We start from the raw sequence: 17,059 nt of genomic DNA, 5'->3' as shown, positions 1-17,059 counted from the left end.
GTTTTACCGGAGAAAAAGGATAAGGGAAACAGGCGAATGAGAACCGCAATTCGACACGGCGGCAGACTACGACGACAACACTTCGAAAAAAATTACAACAAAGCAACGAAACTTAACGTCGAATACTCCATATACGACGGCGTCAAACCCGGCCACACCGCGGCCACCAGCTGGTGGGAAAAGGGCGCGGCGACAGTGGCCTGGTGATTTGGCGAAATCCGGATCCCAGGGCCGTTTTCCGGGTCAAATATCCCATTCTCACGGCCCGCGTCCTCTATCAAGTCGCTTTTCCTCGGGGCTATTACATTGCGGCCCGGGCTCGATTCTGTGGCGCTGGCTTGTTTGTTTCCAGGGCAAACATGCATGCGCAATGAGAGTCAACTTCTAAGACGAGGGCGAAGAGGACTGACAAAGTTTGGCAGATGACGGTAGCAGATCGGAGACAAAGTTCCACTGGCAACTTGCCGCGCCTCTGCAGAAGCTAGACCTTCACTAGATTCCGCGGGTCGGGTCAGCGATAAGCTTGCGAAATGGCCGTTTTAGGTCGCTTCGTGTCGCATTCTGGAGCATTTGTGGGACTGCTTTTGTGTTCTTTCTGCGCTCAGGATCCGACGAATTCAGCCGGTATCCTGCGCTAATTGCCAGGTGGACCTTGGATTCGGACCAAGGCTCTTTATATAGATCGGGACGTCGTGCTTCGACGGACGAAGGAGAAAAGAATAGAGACGAAGAAAAGCGCTGCTCGAAATACAGAAAAGGAGACGAGACGCCACGACCGGACGGCCAGACGACCAGACGAACTGACGAACAGACGATAATAAAACAAATAATAACTTTGAAGCATCTGGTACCAGCGACCAACACATATCATTGCAGCTGCAGCTCAGACACACCAGCACAACTGTACCCCCCGCTCAATATGGCTAGCAGCATCCCAGTCTGGGAGGTCAAGGAGCCGTATCTTGACCTCCACTGCCAGCTCGGCGAGGGTCCCTTTTACGAAGCGGAGACACACAGCCTACGCTTCGTCGACATCATCCAACACCGCATTCATACCGTCGACTTAGCTGCGGGGCCGTCGTCGCTGCACACTCTCCAGCTAGACGTGCCAGTCTCGGTGACGGCCGACATTGAGGATGTCGACCCGCGCGAAAAGATCCTGGTCGGCCTCAAGTACGGCCTGGCCGTTCTCGACCGCAAGACGGGCAAATACGAGTACCTGCACCGCTTCAGCGAAAGCGCCGAGCTCAGCAAGAGCAAGGCACCCGTCGATTTTGAGCGCATCCGTGGCAACGACGGCGCAGCCGACCCGAGCGGACGATTCTGGCTCGGTTCCATGACCGACTTTAACCTGGGCGAATTCCAGCCCGAGGGTAGGTTGCCAGTACTGGCGTAATAAATGAATAAATACAGAGCACACTCTCCAGAGTACGTCGTACAGAATAGAGTTGATACTGACTGACCCGCTCTCAGGCGGCCTGTTTCGCATCGAGGCGGGTGCCAAGTCGGGCACGTTGATCCGCCCCGACTTGACTATCCCCAATGCTCTTGGCTTCTCACCAGACAACCGCACCCTGTACTTTACCCACACGCCCGACCAGGCCGTCTATGCCTTTGACTACAACCCGGACAGCGGCGACGTCTCTAACGAGCGCGTGGTCTACAAACACAACGGGCCCGGCTCGCCTGACGGGTTCCGCGTCGACGTCGAGGGCAACATCTGGCACGCCTTTTACGGATCGGGCCAAGTGCTCAAGATCTCGCCCAAGGACGGCAGCGTCATTGGCGAGATCCGCCTGCCCACAAACAACATCACCTGCACGCAATTTGTTGGCACCGAGCTGTACATTACGACAGCCGCGGACGAAGATGCCGAGGGCGGCGAGACGAGCAAGAAGTATGGCGGTGGCCTGTTCCGTGTGGATGTGGGCGTCGAGGGCCTGCCGCTCTTCAAGTTCAAGCTCAACGCATGAGAGCGATGTCGAGCCCGTCAACGTGCATGGCTTCAACGACAAAGAACTAGTGAACAAAAAATCAAACCAAGAGCTATGAAACCTAATACAATACGTCGCTTCCTTGGTTGAAAGTGGAGGACAACTTGCAATTGGGCATCACTGCATTGACTTGATGTGTTGTATCTGCGCATGGGTAGATATGGTGGAGAACAACGTCGTACTCGCCTGTCTGACTAGGCACCAACAATTTTTTTCTTTTCTTTTTCGGCAGGATGTTCACCCACAAGGCATAGCATCAAGGAGAACCTTTGTCTTAGCAACGAGATAAAGAGATTGTCAAAATGAAAAGCATCGCAGGAAGTCTCTCATAGGTCGTCAATGACGGATGGATGGTAGGATCATGAAATGAAGAGCGAGCGGATCATCGTCCGTAAAATAAGCAATGCATCCCATTGTGACTTTAAACGCCACCGTAAAAGGAGAAAATGCTGCCATGACGATGCGATTCGCTACCTGGAATAATTGGGCTAGAATGACCGCCTTGGGATCCTGGTTCGGGACTACGACGTGATGCCTCGCTTTAAATACGGGGACATGTACAAAGTTCATGGATGCTGCTGGCCACTCATATTCAGATATACGGGGCCTTCGCCCCGAATTTCACCTCCAGACCCCCGTTCTCAACTACCAGGAGTTCTCAGCAGGTCACCGTCCCCAAACGCGGCAGTCGGTCAATACGTCGTACGTATACTCCGCATGCACCTCGCAAACTACATCTCGTCGTACGTACCGACCACTTACTCGTTGTAAAATAGAGTGCGGCAAATTAAACCCTATCGCGAGCGTGGGATGTAGTTGCCGGCCTCCTGGACATATTTTCGATGACAGGCAACTTGCACAGTATCGTCATGGTCCCTTTGCGTCGCAAAAGCAGTATCACAGGACTCAAGTAGATTGGAAGTGTACGACATCGGACTTCGTGACCGCCTTATTCCGTTCTGATATGAATCACATGATGAAATTTCATGCGAGCCTTGTGTGGGGGAGTATCATTGTTCGTCAAATTCTCCGACGTGTTTCGACTGAGGAATGGGAAATACCAAGCAAGCAATTCAGGGAAGAGGAAAAGAAAAAGGGCGTGCCCAATCTGGTTGTCATAAAGGCCTATCAAAATCAAAACACGATACAACCCTGGTGCCGGGCCAAACATTCAGGGAATTGCGTGCAAGGGAAGGAGAAAGGCGCGTAAAAAAATCGGGAATGATGGTACATAGTGACAGAGCGAATGTTGAACCAGTACGGAGTGCGATGGCTGCTGTCAATACTGGGAACGGGGAAATTGTTGGATTATCCCGTACAGACAGATGGACGTTGCTTATGGCCCTCCTGACAAGGGAAGTGGTTAAACCAGTCCCGAAACCGTTGAAAAATAGCAAGACGGGTTCCACCACCAAGGCAACGCGGCGTCACCCTGTCACTGGGATGGAATAAAAGAACAAGAATGTCAGAAACGCGGGTCCTCGGAGAAGGACCATTGGCCCGCATGTTTACATGTTCGATGCCACCCCAAGGTAATGTTGCTAGGGTGGAGTCTTGGAGTGCCCGGCAGCCTCCTCCTAAAGTTTGGTACGCGAGAGAGCCCGACCCATCACTTCTCCTCTTGCCCTCCTACCGTACCATTCTGTCATTTCATCCTTGGAGACCCGGAGCCTGTTATTCGCTGGGGGTCATTCTAGAGGCTGTGCAGCCCTCTCGTTCTGGAACCTGTCAAACGGATATGAAATGATACATCTTTTTACTACATGTATTTGGCCCCTCCCTTTCGTTTTTCTCTCCACAGTTGCCGCATTCCGAGACTGAGCAAAGAATGGGCGAGTGAGGAAAATGATGGACTCGAGTAGCATTTGAAGTTTTGGCGGCCGGCATCGCATCTACTAAGAGAGAGAGAGAGAGAGAGAGAGAGAGAGAGAAAAGTGAAAAAGGAGTGTATCCATTGTCGCCTCGACCAAGCATGGCCACGACGACGTATCAGAGTGTTGTCGATACGTTGGTGATTCGATGTCTGTGTGTCAGCTGTCGAAACTCACAAATCTGGTGAGATATGAGGGCCACAAAAAGAAAATGAAAATCAGGGGTGGTAGAGACGGAATCGAATAAGAAATATGCCGGGCTATTATTACACCTCCACCTTGCCATGAAGAGAACAAGGTTTTTGTTGATGGAAGTGATTGTGGAGCAACGGGGGGATCCGTAGTAACACCATGAGTGAGAACATTACGACTACGCAAGTTTGCAAAGAAGGCAGAGTTCTGAAACAGGAATAAGGTATCGTTGGTGAATCTAGTTGGTAGTATCAAAGTGTGAGGTGTCATGGCTGTGCAGTTCCGTGTCCCAAAATGACAAACGAAATAAATCCAATATCAAACAAAACAAAACAAAGAATGTAAGTCCAAACTCGGGACAATCGCTGATGCTCTTTTTGTGGCACAAGTAGAAAGCAAGCTACAGTCGAATCCGACCTTCGTTGCCTCCAAACCACCTTCGGATGCCGTTGTCGTTTGCGGGCGCGGGTGCATTGCTGTTGCTACTGCTGCCGGCAGCGTCGTCGTTGTCGCCGGTCATCCACTTGGGCTTCTTGAAACCCTGTCCAATCTCCTGGAACCATTTGGGCGCCTCGATCGTGCCCATGGTGTTCTTCATGCGGTGGCCGAGCTGCTGGAAGATGTTATCGTCTTCCTCGTCCTCTTCGTCGTAGTACGGCCGCTGGTGAGCCTGGTTCTGTCTCCGACCCGAGGATGAGGATGCACCGCCCGCAGTACCAAGAGTCCTCGTCCGCGCACTCGGTGCCGTCGGTAGGATGCCCGAGCTGGACGGCGATACGGCAAACGGCGTCGTGGGGTTGGCACCCTCAGACGACGACAGGATGTCTTCCGGGTCGTCCTCATAGGCAGGGCCATTGCGGCGTCCACCAGGGACAACCATGACGGGACCATGGCGGCCCCCCGCGGCGGTATCGCCTGCCCCTAAACGGCCGGCAGCCTCCTGCCGGCGCTGTCGAATCGACGTGCCATTGAGCTCGCGCTCGAGCAGGTCCCGGCCCTCACGCCACGAACCCGTACCATAGTTGCGCAGGCGGCCGTCCTCGTCGTAATCCTCGTCCTCGTCGTCGTCCGCGCCAAACTCGGTGCCGTAGCCGAAGAAGCGCCGCACGCGGCCGTACAGGCCAAAGAGCGTTGCCAGGACGGGGAACAGAATGAACGTGGGCAGCAGGTAATCGAACCAGGTGCCTAGCCGCGTGAAAGTAATCAGGCGGCCTAAGAAGTTAAAGAAGACCGTTTTCTTGTAGATGCTCGAAGACAGGAACGTCATAAAGTTGTACGACAGCGGAATGCTGAGGCGTGCCACCTGCGACGCGTACCAGAACGCCGACTCGTGGGCGGTGTTGCGCTTGACGAGCGCGCGCCCGCGCCACACTTTGACCTCGGTGATGGATATCAGGGCCGCGGCGCACATGTATAAGATCCATCCCGTGGCAATGAGCTGGCCTGCGAAGCCCACCTGGCCCTTGTCGCCGGTCCAGTGATGGACGACGGTGAGGCGGATGACGGATGCTTCGGGCAGCGCCGCCTTGACCAGCTCCGACCAGACAATGCAGGTGGAGGCGAGGGCAAGAATAACGCCAAACAACATGCGGGCAAGGGGCACCACGTGGTAGTAGACGAGGTAGCGCTGGTAGGGCGAAAGGATGGACACGCGGTCCCACAGAGTGTCGGTGGCTTTGGGCTTGGGGAGCTCGAGCCGCTTGTGAGTCGCCGAGTTGAGGACGGCCTGCGTCTCAGAGTACCGCTGCAGCAAGTAGCTCCACTCGCTCGCATAGCGAGAGCGGGCGTGACGTGCACGGACGAGACGCCGCGTCAGGTCCGCCATGTACTTCTTGGTGATGACCGTCGGCACGATCCGGTCGTCGGCGGAGGCTGCGGATGTGCGCGAGCCGATGCCCGTACCGCCTGTTCGCGTGTTGCTATCGGCGAGGCTGATGCCCTCGTTGATCTCCTCGATCCACTCGCGGTAGTCGAGGGCAGACCCAGTCTTGCGCTGACCGAGTTCGACGACTTGCAGTTCGATTTCCTCCAGATCCATCTCCGACTCCTCCAGCTTCTCGTTCAGCTTCGGTGCTTGGCTCTGCAGACGGCGGAGGCGGCGGCTCGGGGTGGCGGTGCGGATCAGGCGCCGGGGGATTGCGACGAGGCCGTGGCCCATGAGGTAGATGGCGAGGACCAAACCCCAGACGTAGGCCAGGGCCATGACGAGGCCCTTGAGGGAGTCGACGGAGAAGCCGTACAAGACGATGACGTATGCCAGCCCAATAATGCCGCTGCCAAACACCATGGCATGGTACTGGGCGTTGGAGCGCAGAGAGTAGAGGATGCGGTCTTTGGGGGCGCGATAACCAGCATCCGAGTATTCGGCGAGGATGGGAAGGATGAACCTGCGAGGAAGAAGCGCAATACGTTAGTAGACATGAAGGTAGAGGAAAGGAAAACAGATAAATGAACAAACAAAGCGAAGCCGGGCTCTCCGGGACGAAGGCAAAGTAACGAACCATGTCAAGACAAAGGTCAACCAGTAGGTGATGCGCCAGGACACACGCAGGATGGTCTGTGGCAGCCAGATGCCACGGGTGGCCTCATCGTCGGTCTGTGCACTGGAAGCAAGGTCGATGGGGACGAGTAGGACGATGTTGGCGGGCAGAAAGAGAGCGAAGAAGACGGGCACAATGAGGTAGGCAGGCGTCGAGCGCAGGGGCAGATAGAAGCGCAGGATCTGCAGGGTGATGAGCGCAAAGATGAGCATGGCAATGCTGACAAAGATCTCGGACTTTATGGGGTTCGAAGCCTCGAGGCCCGTGAGCGGCGATGCCAAGAAGCCAGCTGCTCCATCGCCGTCGAGGTCGAGGTCGAGGTCGATATTGACGGCCGCAGCCGCGCGGGCAATCAATGACATGGCGGCCGACAGGGGGGCGACGGCAGGCCGGCGCCCATCGAACACAGGTGGGAGTGCGTGCAGTGGTGAAGAGTCGTGCAGGATGATGTGAATGAGGTCAAGTGCGGAGTGAGAGGAGAGCGTGGTGGATGTGGTGATCGTCGTTGAAAGTTGTGTCGAGAGATTGGAGAGTTGAGATCACAGGTGGAACAGACAGAGGTAGGGAAGGCTACCAGATAGTGTGGCAAGGGCGGCGCTAAGGAGTGTTACGACATTGGGTCCGCGCGGCGCCCTGCGTGAGCGAGACATACGCCCGGAAAGGCAGGCAAGGTGGGTCTTGCATTACATAATATCGACGGCCTTGCAGACGATGGCGGGCGCGCGGCTCATTCAGCACAACGGATTCCAAACGAAAGACACAGAGTCCAGCAGATTCCACCTAAGAAAACACGCTACCCACAGTTGAAGTACAGCTGCTCAGGCTGCCACGCCGCCTAAAGCTTAGCAGGCTTCCCTGAATGGAAAGACCATGTAGACAGCCTGACTGACCGTACATAGTAGGAAGGAGCGACACACTCTGAAACACTGTGCCCGTACAGCCTTCCGTTCCGGTCGACATTCTTGGGCCTTTTTATTAGACGATGGACCAGAGTTGCGGCTCCGTTCGAGGCGGTATTATATGGTCTGTAGACCGTTAGATACGGACAAGATTACCGGCAAAACTTGAGGACAGGTTCGTACTTAATTGTACGCGATTACGTCCAGCTCCGAAATACACCTCTAGGGACAGCAAATGGAGGAGCTCAAAATGTGGCAGTTGCAGCCGGTCTTGGTGTAGCAAGTGCGACCCAGGTATGACGGGCGGAGCTTGGCAGGTGCGACTGACCACTGAAATCGTAGCCTCGGAGTTCTGGGATAACTCTACCTGCTAAAGCCGCTAACAGGCACGGCTCCGAAGCTCTCACCCACCTCGACTACATGTCAACAAGGAAGCAGGACACGGACGGAGGGGGGCATCACGTTGTATCGCTCCGTATCAAATGGTAAAGGCCGAACTGGTTTGAACTTGAATTGAGTCGCTGTCAGGTTGTACGAGGAGGACTCGTCCGCGGCTGGCAAGCCGCCATCAACGGGTACAAAATGGCAGCTCTGGCACCACCCCGTTTTGCTGCGCTGGCATTTCGTCGGCCTCTCAGTGGCAGCGGTTGCAGCATCAGAGTCCACTCTGCAGGCGGCTTCAGATCATCGTTTTCTACATCACCACGGGCAATGGCGAGAGATTTGGACGTGAAGCTCACGGCGCCCAATGGCAAGACTTGGACGCAGCCGCTCGGGCTGTTTATCAACAACGAGTTTGTCAAGAGCAGCAACGGCGAAACGATTGCCTCGATCAACCCGAGGTGAATACTGTCCCATACTGAGATACCCGAGTCGCATCATGTTGACATGTCCAGCACTGAACAGGAGATCTGCTCTGTGTATGCGGCCTCCACCCAGGACGTCGACACGGCCGTCATGGCCGCCCGCGCCGCCTTTCGGGACCCGTCGTGGAAGCGCCTGTCCGGCACCGAGCGCGCGGCTATGATGTACCGTCTGGCTGACCTTGTGGGCCAAAACGCGGAGCTGCTGGCAACTATCGAGGCACTCGACAACGGCAAGCCGTATACGGTAGCCTTGAACGAGAACGTGCCCGAGCTGGAGAATGTGCTGCGGTACTACGCGGGCTATGCCGATAAGAACTTTGGGCAGGTTGTTGATGTTGGGCCCAGCAAGATGGCCTACACAGTCAAGGAGCCCCTGGGTGTTTGCGGGCAGATTATCCCCTGGAACTTCCCGCTCGACATGGCAGCCTGGAAGCTTGGCCCGGCACTGTGCTGCGGCAACACTGTGGTGCTGAAGCTGGCCGAGCAGACGCCGCTCTCCATGCTCTACGTGGCGCAGCTGGTTCGCGAAGCTGGTTTCCCGCCCGGCGTGGTCAATGTTATCAACGGTCACGGCCGCGAGGCGGGCGCGGCGCTCGCCTCGCACGAGGGTGTCGACAAGATTGCGTTTACGGGCAGCACGGCCACGGGCCGCGAGGTGATGAAGCTCGCCGCCGGCACGCTCAAGAACATCACGCTCGAAACGGGTGGCAAGTCGCCGCTTCTCGTGTTTGAGGATGCGGATCTCGAGCTGGCGGCAAAGTGGGCACACATTGGCATCATGAGCAACCAGGGCCAAGTCTGCACGTCGACGTCGCGTATTTTGGTGCATGAGGCCGTGTACGACCAGTTTGTCACGCTCTTTAACCGTGCCGTTGAGCAGGTGTCGGTCGTGGGCGACCCCTTTGATCCCAACACGTTCCAAGGCCCCCAGGTGACGCGCGCACAATACGAGCGAGTGCTCGGCTATATTCAGGCGGGCCGTGACGAGGGCGCCACGGTGGCAATGGGCGGCGTGCCCGTGGCCGGGCCTCTAGCGGAAGCAGCAAAGAACGGCGCTCCAAGCAAGGGCTTTTTCGTGGCGCCAACGGTGTTTACAAACGTGAAGCCGACCATGAAGATTTACCGCGAGGAAATCTTTGGCCCGTGCGTGGCGATCGCCGCCTTCAAGACAGAGGGCGAGGCGGTCGACATGGCCAACGATACGACATACGGGCTCGGCGCAGCGCTCTTTACGCGCAATTTGGTACGGGCACACCGTGTGGCGCGGGAGATTGAGGCCGGCATGGTGTGGATCAACAGCTCCAACGATTCCGACTTCCGCGTGCCGTTTGGCGGAGTCAAGCAGTCGGGCATCGGCCGCGAACTCGGTGAGGCCGGGCTGGCGGCATACAGCAACATCAAGAGCATCCACCTCAACATGGAGGCTACATAGAGAATACCTTGAGTCACCGTGCATGCGGTGGAATTTAGTAGAATGTGCACTGGGACATATATTATATACGGAGCAAATGCCAATAGTTTGCAAACAACCTATAATTTACAGTATATTTGTGTTTTGTCCGTTTCCTTTTATGTGTTTTTCTATCCATAAATATTTTTAATGCCATATTCCAAGTCTAAATGCTACCGTATGTTATTATAAAATCAGAAGCTGATATCCAAAGCCATGATGTATATAAACAGTACAGCAGGAAATAGAGTGCCTAGATAGAGCTTTACTGTAGCACATTACAAGTCGAAGACGCCCCCTTCAAGTAAAATATTGAGCACGGCCTGCCGGTCATTCCACTCGCCCAGCTGCTCAATCTTGCCGAGGTCGAGCAGGCGGCACAGTGCCCAGTCGCTCTCGGGCAAACGGTCGACACCGTCCATGGCCGACAGGTTGAGTGTACTTAGGGCATCGACATCGGTCATAGCCACGGCGGATGGTGATGTGCCTTCGACAACAGGGCTCGTTCTCACCAGGTCCGCCAGGCGGTCCCGGAAGACGCGCCGGTCGTACTGCTCGACCGGGTTCCTGCGCTCCTCGTTGTTGTTGGCCAGGCGTGACACGGTGTCACCGACAAGGCAGATCCACAAGAGCAGGGCGCGTGCGGACCGGTTCGTCAACAAAGACACATCAAACACGTCACCCTCGCCTAGGTGCCAGCGCAGCAGGTGCAGCAGGATAGCGTAGCCGCCGAGGTTGCGGGGGAAATCAGGGAAAAATTCTTTCAAGTACAGGATGCCGCCAATGCGCATAGCGGGCTCGAGGCAGGTGGAGGTGGGCGACGACGGAGTGGCGGCAGGGGCGGGGATAATGTACAGAGCGGCTAGTGGGACGCGGTGGTTGCGAACGTAGCTCTCCGTCTGAAGGCGGCTGGTGTCGACGGGTAGCAGTGTATTGGGCCGGGGCGCTTGCGATGGGGCCGAAGCCGTGGATATAGACGGTGATGGGAACGAAGACAACGTTGGGGATGACGCTGTCAGCGTCGGTTGGGCCTGTATGGCCGCCGTTGCGGCGCCGTGTGCAGCGGCCGCATCCTGTGGTGTGACATCCTGCCGCAGTGGTCCCGGCTGAGATACGAGGTGGTGCTGCAGCCAGTACAGCTCTTCCGAGAAACAGTACGGGTCGAGGGGTAGGGGTGCCGTGCTTCTGGCCAGATCACGCACCAGCTGGACGGCCTGGACAAAGACACACAGCGCGGCCAGGGTCTGACTGACGACAGGAGCGACGCCACAGGGGGAGGCAGGGTTCGCAAAGAGTGCAGAGGCGGAGGCGCGAATGTCCTGGCGCGTGACGTCGAGCAGGACGGTGTCGGAAATGTTGGGGAACCTGCGAGTGTCGAAGGGCAGGTACGGGCGGATGGCGAGGGACATGGCACCCTTGAGGTCGGTCTTGCGCATCTTGAAAAGCAGGGCCGGCCGGACCTCATTGATAAACCGCCGGCCACCGTTCAGCTCCACCATCTTGCTGAGAGCCTGCATGTGCAGGTGCCAGTGATCGTAGCGTCCCGTGGAGCCACCCATGAGAGCAAGAGTCGTAATGCACTCGAGTGTCATCTCCGGGATGACGTGGTGGCGGCGGCGGCGGCGGTGGCTGCTGGCCGAGGAGGGTGATGCCGGGGGCGAGGGCGACGGAGATGGAGACGAGCGAAATGGTGCGGCCAGCTGCATCCTGTCGGCGTTGTTGTCGTCGTCGTCGCTGTCGCCACCGGTGCTATTTGCCGTCTCGGCGTGCTTGTCATGCTCCTTTTGATGGAGGGCGAGCTGCTGGTTGACGATGCGGCAGACATTCGACACTTCCAGGGCCAGCTCGTCGGACGTGTTGGCGCCGCCAAGAACGGCGCGCAACATGGCGCCGCACAGCAGCACACAGCGCACGGCGGCGCGGTCCTGTACGACCATCCAGTAGAACTCGCTCGAACGCGTGGGGTTGTACTGAAGGAGGTCCTCAAAGGGATAGAGCTTGCGCGGGATGAGCTGGAAGAACTGGTGGAAGAGGCGCTGCTCGAACTTGTTGAGCTGCGGGACGTGGCACATGGTCCAGGTGGGCAGGCTGCGGGCGACCTGCTGGTAGCTGTTGGCGAGGGCGGTGATGCGGGCCTTGCGAGCCTTGCTCTCCGCATAGGATGTGCTGCTGCCTTTTCGACGCTTTGCTGCCGCGCCGGCGGCACGGTTCTGCTGATAGCTGGTGCGCAGGGCAGCGGCGCTAGGCGAGATGTATTCGGCCTCCCAGTCGTCTGGCGCAAACAGGCCCATTCCGTCAAACATGGAGGTAGGATTCGAGAGAGGCGAGAGAGATTCAAGCCCAGAGTTTCCGCTGACGGTACTTTCAGCGACGGAGCCGGGCGACGTGAGGAAGGGTGAAGCAAAGGGTGAGGGGAACGAAGTGGCCGACTCGCCGGGTGTCGACGTTGACATGAACAAGGATGCGGTGTCGGAGAGCGCGGGCGAGGGATGACGATCGGAGGAGGCGGGTGCGGTGTCGGTGTTTACGGCTGGGCGTGGGCGCTGCTTCTGTCCACTGGAGGCGGCGGCGGCGTTGCTTTCACGCTTCGCTTTCTGGGCTGCCGGCTTCGTGACCAGCTTCCACCGGTGCACCAGTGGTTTTGACGGGTTTGCCGGGTCTGCGCCTCCATTGAGCGCGCTCTTCTGAGGTGCCTTTGCGGTGGAAGTAGTCGTGGTGGCGCTGGTCGCCGCGGAAGAAGAGGCGTCTTTGTCCCGCGTAATTGCACTGTGTTTGTCGGTGCCGCTCGGGGTGGCGGCCGGCGGCGAGAATGTAGAGAAGGTCGAGAATCCCGAAGACGCGGGGGGCGCGGGGTTCGCGGCAGGAGTCGAGAAGGCTGAGAAAGTGGACGTTGAACCTGCGGCCTTGTGCTTTGAGCCCTTCTTCTTGCCGCTCGCGCCAACACTCGAGCCTGAGGGTTGGGCCGGGCCAGATGTGTTGACAAACGAAATGCCGTGGTACTTGTGCTTGGTGACCTGCAGGCCGCGGCGGGTCGACACGAGGGCGCCGTCCTTTTGGACAGTCGCATTGAAGTGGTCCATCTTGAAGGAGAAGGGGGGTCTCGTTATGGTATAAAAGGCGATGATGCTGTGATGCTCTGACGCTGCAATGACGTGATGGAACGAGGTTGGGGTACGTGCTGGTGCGGCGCAGACTTGCCGTTGTTTGCGTTGCAACCCTATAGAGAGTGATGAAATCACAGACGAGATTCAATGCCGGTGGGTGTTGAAGACGTCCAGTCAAAAAGACAATGTCCTGGAGTGTTGATGAATTCGATGCAAATCTGACTCGAACGCCGAGATCGAGAAACCGGATATGCTCGAGATCGCTTGTCCCCAGAGAGGGTATCTTCCAACCAACACAAAGAGACCGCAGAAGAGGTCATGCACCCTTCTGTCAGACTTCTCTGCGCTCGTTGAAACAATGGCTCTTGTTAGGAGGTGTCGTCGTCGTCGTCGACGTCGCCAATCCTAACCACCAGACGTGCGGGGGGCGGATATCGGGGCTCAGAAGTGGTGTGCTGTTGCCGGAGGTGCCTGCCAAGGTACAATCCTAAATAGGTGCCTGCATTTTGTCTGGCCGAAGATGCATTGTGTCTGGTTGAAGATTGAGTACTCTCGTCGTTGTTTGCGGTTTATGTCAATTGTGTCAGTCGAGGATCAAGACAACGCCACCGCACATCGCTCCTTCCCCGCAGCCTCTGACAAACCGCTACTCAAAATCTCGGACTCTGCGCACCGCGTTTTCGAACTAGTCCCAATCAGGAAACACTCCCACATCGGGGATAGCCGACATCCGAGTACCTGCAATGAGTTGGCTTCATCCGACGATGCGGCTTACATGGGGAGTCTTGAACGGCCTTTGTTGGAGGAGAGAGTGATCGTTTACCCTTGGCCGGTTAAGGGGTGTAAAATAGAGGAATGAAACCGAGTCGGCCTCTTGTTTTCTTGACGGTGACAAAGATACAGGCAGCGTGTCGTTTTCGCCACGAAGACGACATCTCTTGACACTTTTGGCGTTGCACGCCTCCAAGTTGCAAATATCTACAAAGCAAACCCAAAAGGCCGTTTTAACCCACAAAGATCTTGTGCACTAATCCCTTTCTCATTTTCCATTGACGGCAACTCGCAGCAAGTACAACAAGGCGCCAACGTTCACCACCCACGATTCCGAGTGAGGTGATGGTGACGACATCGTCATGAGTCGCCTGCACCATGGCCAGGAGGTGGGGGGCGGCATCACCGCAACCAAATGGAGTGGCAGGTTCGCTGCCATCGCGTCTGACATGAAAGCGTTCCGAAAAATAGTACCAAACCTGGACCGGACTGGACGGAGCTCTTTCTGCAGCACAACAAACAACTCAGCTCCTCCGAGGAACCTAGCAGTTCGCCCTCCAAGAGAGCCGGTTACGAAACCCACAAACGGAAATGCCAATCTACAGAGGCCGAATGGGTCCGGGTGCTATGTCCTTGACCAGAAGCAGAAAACACAATGCGCCTCGCGCCGGTTCTCGAGTGGCTTTGGTTGTACCGACGAAGAGGAATTTCCATACTTGTCGCCGGTCACTAAGGCGCTCAAGCCGACACCCACTCCTCCCAGCAAAAGTAATACGCATTGCACCACCACCCACGAAAATTCCAGTTTTGCAAGAGAGACGGACAACGACGCAGAGGAAGAAGATGAGGACGACGAGGATGACGAAAGTGGAGAGGAAGATGATGACGACGAGGATAACGACGATGACGGAGATGAAGAGGAGGACGAGGAGGAAGACAACAACGATGACGACGAGAATGACGATGGCGATGATGGTGAGTGGGACAGGGATCGTGGTCAAGTGGCAGACATCCTTCCACAGCTGCGAGATCACAATCCAAAGTCCGTTAAAGTCCCACGGTCCTTTGAGAGTGGGCGATCCCACACGCAATATATTACGAGGCCAATGGATCCCGAACCAGAAGCCGCGAAACTTGCTCCTCCATTGACGCATGTTAATCCGAGTGCTGATGCGAGAGACAATACCCAGTCGCCGAAAGCAGCTACGAAACGGACCAACCTCAGGGAGGATATCTTCCTGTATGAGTCTATTAAGGCCAGGTACGTCAGTTCTGTCTCCAAGCCAAGTACAGAGTTCGTCTCCCGGCTCCCTGAGCCGTGGCAGATTCGCGAAGCCACGAGAACATCCCGCGAGAATCGAGAGAAGCGATCACACAAACGAAAGGCATGGGAGCAGCTCGTTCCAGTTGAAGCATTGCCCAAAAGACAGACTCGTGAGGACATGCGCCGGGAAAGCACTGTGTTTGAATTTGATAACACCAGGAATGAAAGCCATGACAGCGGTGGGAGAGTGCAGTATGCAGAACGTGACCGCAGCTTCGATCCAAAGCGCAGACACTGCCCGTTCCCTCTGCCATCATCGCCACAACGACCTCCCTCTTCGCCTCCTATTAGCGAATCTCGTGTCGTCATGCAATTCACCGTTTTTCGCACCCGGGGACTTCCACGGTCCTTTGAAGGCTACCTAGCTGGAAAAGTCGTCCGCAGCGGGTCGTACGCCGACAAGAACACGGCGAACCAGCAGGCCGAGGCGCTTCTGCGACTTAAAGGCCCGCCCGTTGCCCGCATGGAGTTCGAATACGGCGAGGAAGGCTCGTCCCGGAATGGAATGTTCTTCGGCCGAGCGGAATACAAAAACGGCACGTGTCTCTACGTATACGTGGACTGCGAGTACCAACAGTTTGGCAAGATCGACCCGTCGGAGTTTGACGGGAAACGCATCAACCCACAATACAAGCAATTGTGCCTAGCGCCGCGATACGACGTGTTTGTGATTCTGCGAAAGGCCATGAGAAGCCAAGATGGCATTGTTGTGTACGAGTACGAAGAAGAGACAAGACCAGAGACAGTGGCCGACGTGATCGATGATGACGACAGTGATATTGAGAGCAGCCATGAAAAGGGGCCTGAAATTGAAAGTGAACGTATGTTAGCCGAAGCTGCGAGGTCTTCTGTACGTGCTCTAGACAGTCCTGTGGAAAGCGATGACAGCGACCGTATCAATGAAGTTTCCGCAACGGAAAATCGTGAAGACAGTGCAGCTGCCAAGGGTAGTGATGAGAATGACACGCCGACTACCCTTGATGAAGTTGACAAAGAATCGAGTTTTGCCAGAGTCCGTCATGTGAACGCAGCCGATGACAACTGTGTCGATGGAAGTGAATCGAATCAAAGCCAGAGTGGACTTCAGAACGACACAGCACGCCCATCAGCCCACGGGTCGAGCCTGGGCTCGCATTTTCAGCCTATTTTTGTTGGGTCGTACACCACGCTCGCAGAGGCCAATGCCAAGGCAATCGACGCCTTTTCTGTCAAAACACGGCCACAGCCACCTGCACGCTTGGACGCCCTCATGTACTATCGTGACATCCTGCAGCCACACCTTCGCCAACTTCGGCTCCAGTTTTGTGCGGACCAGGACTCTCGGGAAGCTACAAAGGAGGCCGAAATATCGTGGGAGCCCAGTCCACAGTTCCGGTACGACTACGAGGCCATCAACGTGGTCGTTGCCAAGAGCGAGATGCAAGGCCCCCTCGACCTTACGGGCGCATTTTCGTGAGAGGCGCCGTCAAGTGATGTGCCACTCTTGGGAATGTGTGTTAGAAGTTTTACAGAAATGAAAAGGAATTTTGTCATCACACGAGTTCGGCATCACATGTAGAGTAAGCCCCATTTCGTTTGATTTATTTTGTTAAGGATTTTCTCTTCGGTTTCAGTTTCGCGTTGAATTTAAATCTTTATGATTTTGCTCCTTGTTCTGTTATTTTGTCTTAAATAGTAATCAATAGCAGATTGAACGTGCAGAATATAACTTGCCATAATAAACCCGTAAGGCGTAAACAAAATCGCCGGTTACACTGTGTGCAACGTGTGACGGCCTTCAACGACGGACTTATAGATCACCGCACGAATTGAACGCGTTTGATACTACTTTTTGATTGTCATATTGGCCGAACAGAAGCAACGAGGCATAGTCAGCGCGGAAAATACAAGTTGAAAGAGTATGAAGGGTATGCCATGACAAGTTGAAAAGACAGGCAGCTGACACAATGACGGAAACGGAGAAAGGAAGATGTGACTTGTTTGCAATAGGCAGGAAAAATGTCGTAAGAGACGTTCTTACGTATATAAGCCGGTTTCGCCGTTTCTGG

At 55.8% G+C, this 17,059-nt stretch overlaps 6 protein-coding genes across 6 annotated transcripts; 4 read left to right on the top strand and 2 right to left on the bottom strand.

The window, feature by feature from the left end:
* Nucleotides 1-919: 919 nt before the first annotated feature.
* SPBR_03009 (uncharacterized protein) lies at nucleotides 920-1,973 on the top strand (the record flags this gene model as incomplete). Its single annotated transcript, XM_040761312.1, has 2 exons — nucleotides 920-1,373; nucleotides 1,474-1,973. The coding sequence occupies 2 exons, from the start codon at nucleotides 920-922 to the stop codon at nucleotides 1,971-1,973; spliced, it is 954 nt and encodes a 317-aa protein (XP_040620997.1).
* A 2,484-nt stretch (nucleotides 1,974-4,457) lies between these two features.
* Nucleotides 4,458-6,959, bottom strand: SPBR_02381 (uncharacterized protein; the record flags this gene model as incomplete). The annotated part of the gene is made up of 2 exons (XM_040760684.1): nucleotides 4,458-6,444; nucleotides 6,559-6,959. 2 exons carry the CDS (start codon nucleotides 6,957-6,959, stop codon nucleotides 4,458-4,460), a joined length of 2,388 nt encoding a protein of 795 aa, XP_040620996.1.
* Nucleotides 6,960-8,078: 1,119 nt separating this feature from the next.
* On the top strand, nucleotides 8,079-9,794 carry SPBR_02646 (aldehyde dehydrogenase (NAD(P)+); the record flags this gene model as incomplete). The annotated part of the gene is made up of 2 exons (XM_040760949.1): nucleotides 8,079-8,338; nucleotides 8,393-9,794. 2 exons carry the CDS (start codon nucleotides 8,079-8,081, stop codon nucleotides 9,792-9,794), a joined length of 1,662 nt encoding a protein of 553 aa, XP_040620995.1.
* Nucleotides 9,795-10,090: 296 nt separating this feature from the next.
* Nucleotides 10,091-12,892, bottom strand: SPBR_02317 (uncharacterized protein; the record flags this gene model as incomplete). The annotated part of the gene is made up of 1 exon (XM_040760620.1): nucleotides 10,091-12,892. One exon carries the CDS (start codon nucleotides 12,890-12,892, stop codon nucleotides 10,091-10,093), a length of 2,802 nt encoding a protein of 933 aa, XP_040620994.1.
* A 1,157-nt stretch (nucleotides 12,893-14,049) lies between these two features.
* SPBR_03233 (uncharacterized protein) lies at nucleotides 14,050-14,738 on the top strand (the record flags this gene model as incomplete). Its single annotated transcript, XM_040761536.1, has 2 exons — nucleotides 14,050-14,662; nucleotides 14,710-14,738. 2 exons carry the CDS (start codon nucleotides 14,050-14,052, stop codon nucleotides 14,736-14,738), a joined length of 642 nt encoding a protein of 213 aa, XP_040620993.1.
* A 580-nt stretch (nucleotides 14,739-15,318) lies between these two features.
* Nucleotides 15,319-16,467, top strand: SPBR_02947 (uncharacterized protein; the record flags this gene model as incomplete). The annotated part of the gene is made up of 2 exons (XM_040761250.1): nucleotides 15,319-15,832; nucleotides 15,875-16,467. 2 exons carry the CDS (start codon nucleotides 15,319-15,321, stop codon nucleotides 16,465-16,467), a joined length of 1,107 nt encoding a protein of 368 aa, XP_040620992.1.
* Between the last annotated feature and the right edge of the window lie 592 nt (nucleotides 16,468-17,059).

The sequence above is a fragment of the Sporothrix brasiliensis genome (genome assembly GCF_000820605.1).
Source record: "Sporothrix brasiliensis 5110 chromosome Unknown Cont17, whole genome shotgun sequence".
NCBI lineage: Eukaryota > Fungi > Ascomycota > Sordariomycetes > Ophiostomatales > Ophiostomataceae > Sporothrix > Sporothrix brasiliensis.
This window is presented reverse-complemented; position numbering and strand designations above follow the sequence as displayed.